The sequence below is a fragment of the Alosa alosa genome, chromosome 2, assembly GCF_017589495.1.
Source record: "Alosa alosa isolate M-15738 ecotype Scorff River chromosome 2, AALO_Geno_1.1, whole genome shotgun sequence".
Taxonomy (NCBI): domain Eukaryota; kingdom Metazoa; phylum Chordata; class Actinopteri; order Clupeiformes; family Clupeidae; genus Alosa; species Alosa alosa.
The window spans coordinates 34,818,606-34,826,105 of record NC_063190.1 but is presented as its reverse complement, the minus strand read 5'-3'; the positions used below and the strand labels follow the sequence as shown (position 1 = coordinate 34,826,105).

Below are 7,500 nucleotides of genomic sequence, written 5' to 3'. Positions count from 1 at the left end.
CCTCCATATACTACACCCATCTACTTCCTCCATATACTACACTCATCTACTTCCTCCTTACTACACCCATCTACTTCCTCCATATACTACACTCATCTACTTCCATACTACACCCATCTACTTCCTCCATATACTACACTCATCTACTTCCTCCATATACTACACTCATCTACTTCCTCCATATACTACACTCATCTACTTCCTCCATATACTACACCCATCTACTTCCTCCATATACTACACCCATCTACTTCCTCCATATACTACACCCATCTACTTCCTCCATATACTACACTCATCTACTTCCTCCTTACTACACTCATCTACTTCCTCCATATACTACACTCCATCTACTTCCTCCATATACTACACCCATCTACTTCCTCCATATACTACACTCATCTACTTCCTCCATATACTACACTCATCTACTTCCTCCATATACTACACTCATCTACTTCCTCCATATACTACACCCATCTACTTCCTCCATATACTACACCCATCTACTTCCTCCATATACTACACTCATCTACTTCCTCCTTATACTACACCCATCTACTTCCTCCATATACTACACTCATCTACTTCCTCCATATACTACACTCATCTACTTCCTCCATCTACTTCCTCCATATACTACACCCATCTACTTCCTCCTTATACTACTCCCTCCATCTACTCCTCCTCCATACTACACTATACTACACCCATCTACTTCCTCCATATACTACACCCATCTACTTCCTCCATATACTACACCCATCTACTTCCTCCATATACTACACCCATCTACTTCCTCCATATACTACATCCATATACTACACTCATCATCCTCTCCCTCCATATACATCATCTACTTCCCTCCATATACACCCATCTACTTCCTCCTACACCCATCTACTTCCTCCATATACTACATCCATATACTACATCTCCATCTACTCCTCCATATACTACACTCATCTACTCCTCCCTCCATCCATACTATACTACACCCATCTACTCCTCCATATATACTACACCCATCTACTTCCTCCATATACTCATCCATCTCCTCCATATACTACACCCATCTACTTCCTCCATATACTACACCCATCTCTTCTGAGTGCTTATGAAGATGGGAGGGGGGAGGGAAAAGAAACAGAGCGAGGGGAGATGATGAAAAGAGAGAAGAGAGGATGAGATGAGAAAGGGTGTGGGAAAGAGGGATGGAGAGGGAGGAGAGGAGGGGAGAGCAGAGCGGAGGAGAGGAGGGGAGAGCAGAGAGGAAAGGAGAGGAGGGGAGGAGGGGAGAGTAGAGAGGAAAGGAGAGGAGGGGAGAGTAGAGAGGAAAGAAGAGGAGGAGAGGAGGGGAGGAGGGGAGAGTAGAGAGGAAAGGAGAGGAGGGGAGAGGAGAGGAGAGGAGAGGAGAGGAGGAGAGGAAAGGAGAGGAGGAGAGGAGGGGAGAGTAGAGAGGAAAGAAGAGGAGGAGAGGAGGGGAGAGTAGAGAGGAAAGGAGAGGAGGGGAGAGGAGAGAGGAAAGGAGAGGAGGAGAGGAGGGGAGAGTAGAGAGGAGGAGGATGAGGAGAGAGAGGGAGAGTAGAGAGGAGGAGGAGAGAGAAGTAGACGAGTCATTCACCACCACCTTGGGGAGGAATTTCTAGCGAATGACCTGGAACGCTTTTAAGAGCAGTGCTTCAGCCAGCCACATCAGACATCTGGTGCTGAGCAAACCTCCAGACCACACACACACACATACACACACACACACGCATAGTACACACACACACACACACACACACACACACACACACACACACACACACACACACACACACACAGCTCTGGCTGCCTGATCCCTAATGAGCCAAAGCTCATGACTAATTGCAAGGGTACTGCTGAGGCGGCCGGTGTTGTGATGGAGGTGTGCACACACACACACACACACACACACACACACACACACACTACAGAAAATGAGAAATGAAGGACCCCAGTAGATGAGGTTTGACTGCAGAGTTGGAGGGAACTAGACACAGTAATCTGACACAGCACAGCACAGCACAGCACAGCACAGCACGGCACGGTATGGCAAAGCATGGCACGGCACGGCACGGCACGGCACGGCATTATGTGAGAGATGCTGGTCACTCTGCCTGCTGGGTCGGTAGCCAGTCTTTCAGAGTGTACAATTAGGGATTATTTTCACATCTCTGTTTTGATTTTCAATAATACTGCATGAGTGAGTGAGTGAGTGAGTGAGTGATTATGGTCTAAATGTAAAATTGTTTCAATCAAAGGGCACTGTAATCAAAAATCTTCAATAATTATAATTATGGAGACATTAAACACGTCATAAAGGGCATGTTAGAATTGTCTGATCAATAATTCTTATGATTACATTGAGCTACACTGAGGGACGTGAATGCTTTTAACTTTGTGTGTACTGTAGCTTGCACTGAATTAGGTGTGTGTGTGTGTGTGTGTGTGTGTGTGTGTGTGTGTGTTGTGTGTTTGTGTGTTTGTGTGTGTGTGTTTGTGTGTGTGTGAGGGGTCTGGGTGTAGTATCACTTGCTTTGATCATGTTTGTGTATGTACTGTATATATGTGTGTATGTATGTGTGTGTGTGTGAGAGAGAGAGAGTGAGTGAGAGAGAGTGTGTGTATGTATGTATGTACTGTACTGTATGTATGTGTGTATGTATGTATGTACTGTATGTATGTGTGTGTGTGTGTGTGTGTGTGTGTGTGTGTGTATGTGTCTGTGTGTGTATGTACTGTATGTGTGTGTGTGTGTGTGTGTACTGTGTGTGTGTGTGTGTGTGTGTGTGTGTGTGTGATGTCCACGTACCGCTCCATCTACAGACTGCAGGCGTAGGTCGCTCCTGCACGTGGCCTGGATGTCGCCGGCCTCTGCGTGGATGTCCACCCCTTTAGGGGCCTCCATGAACAGGGAGCGTGTGGGAGACTCCAGCCTGCACACACAGAGACACACACACACATTAACACACACCAACACACACATTAACACACACCAACACACACAGAGACACACACATTAACACACACCAACACACACCAACACAGACTCCTTTATGAACAAGGAGTGTGTTGGAGACTCCAGCCTGCACAGAGAGACACACACACATTAACACACACCAACACACACACCAACACACACATTAACACACACCAACACACACTCCTCCATGAACAAGGAGTGTGTTGGAGACTCCAGCCTGCACAGAGAGAGGAGAGGTGGTCAGACCACCAACACACACACTAACACACACACAAATACAGACCAACACAAACGACACACAACGGCACACTCCGACACACACTGTCCGACACACACCGACACACACCAACACAGACCAACACACACACCAACACACACCAACACGCTATTGTAAAATGTCTCCAAAGAGCCTTTACAAAGCTCATAAATTCCGACGCTGTTGTGTTGCTGTGTCTGTGTTTATGTGAAATCTTGGATAGATCAAGAGTTATTTATGTTCTAACACAACCGACACACACTGTCCAACACACTGATGTTGTCAGAGCCTACACTATATATATATATATATGTGTGTGTGTGTGTGTTGTGTGTGTGTGTGTGTGTGTGGTGTGTGGTGTGTGTGTGTGTGTGTGTGTGTGTGTGTGTGTGTAGTGTAGTCACGTATGGTTCTGTTTAGTTTTATGAATCAATGTATGAGTGGGTTAGTCCTGTATATTAGATGAAGTCCGACAGCTCACTAAGAGAGATAAATGGACCTCTCTCAGGGGCAGAGGTCAGAGTGAGCGCACACACACACACACACACACACACACCACAATCCCATTTCCTTTAGAGTGGCCAGACGCACACCCCGTTACGGAAATGAAATATTGATCAGGGGCCGTGGTGATAGATAACCATGACAACCATAGATAACCATGACACCATGTCTTCCTGATGGGATACATGGACCTGGCTGGTGATGTGAGTGGAGGTGAGACTACTTCAGTGTCTGAGAACACTGCCAAGATAAAGTGCTACATCTGATGATTACCCTGAAGCCACTATTTTAACAGGAGGCAGACGGCTTAAGAATCACCATTATTATAAAGCAGGTCGTTCAAACGAATCACCACCAATGTGTGTTGTTTCCCCTGATATGACATATAGGAGCTCATATACTAAAACAATAGTGCCAGTTTTATGCTTTATTGGTGCTTTTAAAAGCCAGCATCATATGCACAGTAAGAACAGACTGCACGAGTATGAAAGCACATTTGACTGGCCACGAGAGAGCTGTCAGGCAGGCTGTGCTTTTCTTCATCATGCATACGCATTTATGGGAAGGATGCAGGGAGAAAAGTGGGAGTATCGTGCCAAAACATGGGAGGAGAAGTGTTGAGAGTGACTGATTAGGTATTCATATGCATGAAATATGTATGAAAACAGTGCGCGTCTGCTTTGCATACAAAATGTCTAGTCAGGTGCAATCCAGATTGATGTTAAATGCAAGAATAGGACAGCCTTCCAGCCTAGTCAGAGCATCAGGTTCTTTGAACCTTTTATATCCCTTTTAATGTGTTACTTTGTCTTTTATATTACTTTTAATGTGTTACTTTCCATTTGTCATGTCACCCAGTGAGGCTTATATGGCTGAGCCTACAGCTGCATCAACAGTTTGAGTGTTTTTGTTTTGTGGCATTTTTTATCTTGCAGTTTGTTGACATCTTCTCATCATGTATTGTATTATTTAATGCATGCCATCATTTTGATTCATTTTAATGTTGTTGTCAGTTGGCTCCATTCAACTGTGCTTGTGTGCAGCTGGGGACATCTCAGGTTACAGACGAGGGCGGGGACGTTCGCTGGACGTTCGCTGTTACCTGATGAAGCGAGCCCACAGCGTACGCTTCCTGAAGACTGACGGCAATAAGATGATAATTACGCTTCCTTCATACATCTGCACCCAAAGGGGAGATATTTAACTAAGTATGGTCTGGGTTCAGTGGTAAACTCCCCACAAGGAAGCAAGGACCACCACAAGTCTCACAGGATTTGAACATCATCTGACATTGCTGAGATGCTTGTAATGGGTTAGTTTTAGCTCATCTGATGCCACAACAAGATCTCCATGACAACAGAAACATAATCCAACATTTAGAATAATTCCAACAACACGCTATTGTAAAATGTCTCCAAAGAGCCTTTTAAAAAGCTCATAAATTCCGCCGCTGTTGTGATGTTGTGTCTGTGTGTGAAATGTGAAATCTTGGATAGATCAAGAGTTATTTATGTTCTAACACAAGAACAGGAAACCCCCTCTAAGAGTTATTTATGTTCTAACACAAGAACAGGAAACCCCCTCTAAGAGTTATTTATGTTCTAACACAAGAACAGGAAACCTCCTCTATGGTATACTCTCTCTTCCTGAGAGATCATTGAAATGTATTTCATTTCCTGTCTGAAAGGCAGGCTGATGCCGATGTGTTGTGCTGTGTGTATTACATCTCATGCCAGCTCAATCTGCGAATTCAATTTAAGGACACAGGATTCCCATGTGCTATAGAGCCCCTCCAGTGTGGAGCAGTGTGGGTGTGAGCTGAATGCTTTCACAAGCTCATTACAGCGTCTGTGAGCTTTGTTTGGAGGAGTGCGTCGAGAGATGATGAGGAGCCATTTAAATCACATTACCAAAAACTACGATTCGCTCCTCTATGGATAAAAACATTTCATTCGGATATGCTGAATTGAGATGCTCAAAACTCAAAACACCAGGGCCACATCGCCTCTGGCAATCATTTCTTTGCAAAAAATATTGTTTTACCCTAAAACAAATAGTTGAAAACATTAAAGTTGAAATGTTATGTTGTGTAACTAATTGTAAGTGTTTCAAGTGTTTAGCCTAAAAAACATATGACATCGCTTAGAGCACCTTTAACTGACTGATAATTTAGCAGGTACTTTTATCCAAAGCAACACACACTAAACTGATGATCAGTTGGTGACGTTAGCGCTGCTGTGTAAGAGTAGAGAGTGAGGGAGTGGACGTCAACTTTGCCAGTGTGTCAGTGCTGGGAGGGGACGTTAACTTTGCCAGTGTGTCAGTGCTGGGAGTGGACGTTAACTTTGTCAGTCAGTGCTGGGAGTGGACGTTAACTTTGCCAGTGTGTCAGTGCTGGGAGTGGACGTTAACTTTGTCAGTGTGTCAGTACTGGGAGTGGACGTCAACTTTGACAGTGTGTCAGTGCTGGGAGTGGACGTCAACTTTGTCAGTGTGTCAGTACTGGGAGTGGACTATGACATTCTAAAGTGCATTGTCACTCGTCAAAAGTCTATTCAAATTTAATAGGATGTCCAGTTCACATTGGGAGGGGTTTCGTTATCAAACGTGGAGCGCATGGCGCAACAAGGTGTTCCTAGGTTTTTTAATCAGTCATATGGGTGTGTTTGGGGCGTAACATCATTTTAAACCAATGAGAATGACATCTGTCATTCCCTTTAACGGCGCAAAGCGTGATGTCAAATGAATGCATCTGTATTATGGCATTCAACGGTGCATTTGCTTGCAAGACCGTATGGAATAGTCATTCTTAAACCATGCTTTACTAAAACCTAGCATGGCCTTCACACATTTGCACTCGTCTATAATTTGAACTCATTGACAAAGTGAAACTAACTTCACCAAGGTGTCAGTTAACGAAGACAGTTATATGCAGTTACTTTCACTATTGACTGAAAATGGGTTACAATCGAAAACATAGGCTAAAAAAAGCAACACTTACCCTAATATTGTTCAAATGACTGAATAAAACAACATTTATCCTGCAGAGGAGTTGCTTATATCTCGCTCCCCTAATCACTTTTAACCGTCATTACCAATTTGCAAATGATGGTGAATAACTATTTATCATGAGATGTACAGTATTTCGTAATATCTTTATTCTAATTATGTTTCCCATTGTAATCGTGCAATTTGTAATGCTTTGCATGGATGTGCGCTGGTGTGCGTTCATGAATGACAGAAGGATGGTGCGTGCACCTGCCAATATGACTGTTGACATGCGCTCTTAAAATAGCATATGAACAACTCGCCATTGACTTCTGACCAGGTTTAGGTGGTGTACGATAACGATAGATTTTTAGACAACGCGCCAGGCCTCTCCCTAGGTTGTTAATTGCCACACCCCTGGGCGCAGTGTTTAAAAAACTAAACGTGCAAAATACCGAATTAAACTTTGCACGTGCTGGTGTGCAAAATACAGCCCTTTAACTTTGCCAGTGTGTCAGTGCTGCTGTGTAAGAGTGGAGAGTGAGGGAGTGGAAGTTTGGAGGATGGAAAGGGAGTGTTGACACGACTCTAGTGATTCTCTCTTTTCTCTCTATAACAAAGTGTGAGAGAAAGAGAGAGTAAGAGAGAGGGAGGGGAGGGTGAAGAAAAGAGAGAGAGAGAGAGAGAAGCCCTGCGCTGCATTCGGGAGAAGTGGGAGCTTTTTTTTTGATGATTACGTTTGAAG

The 7,500-nt window shown here is 44.2% G+C and overlaps 1 protein-coding gene across 1 annotated transcript in view; it reads right to left on the bottom strand.

Moving 5' to 3' along the window:
• Positions 1-7,500, bottom strand: part of sgcd (sarcoglycan, delta (dystrophin-associated glycoprotein)) — a 275,148-nt gene that overhangs the window by 2,047 nt on the left and 265,601 nt on the right. The window contains 1 exon segment of the mRNA XM_048237559.1: positions 2,837-2,960. Coding sequence (XP_048093516.1) covers positions 2,837-2,960 — 124 coding nt within the window.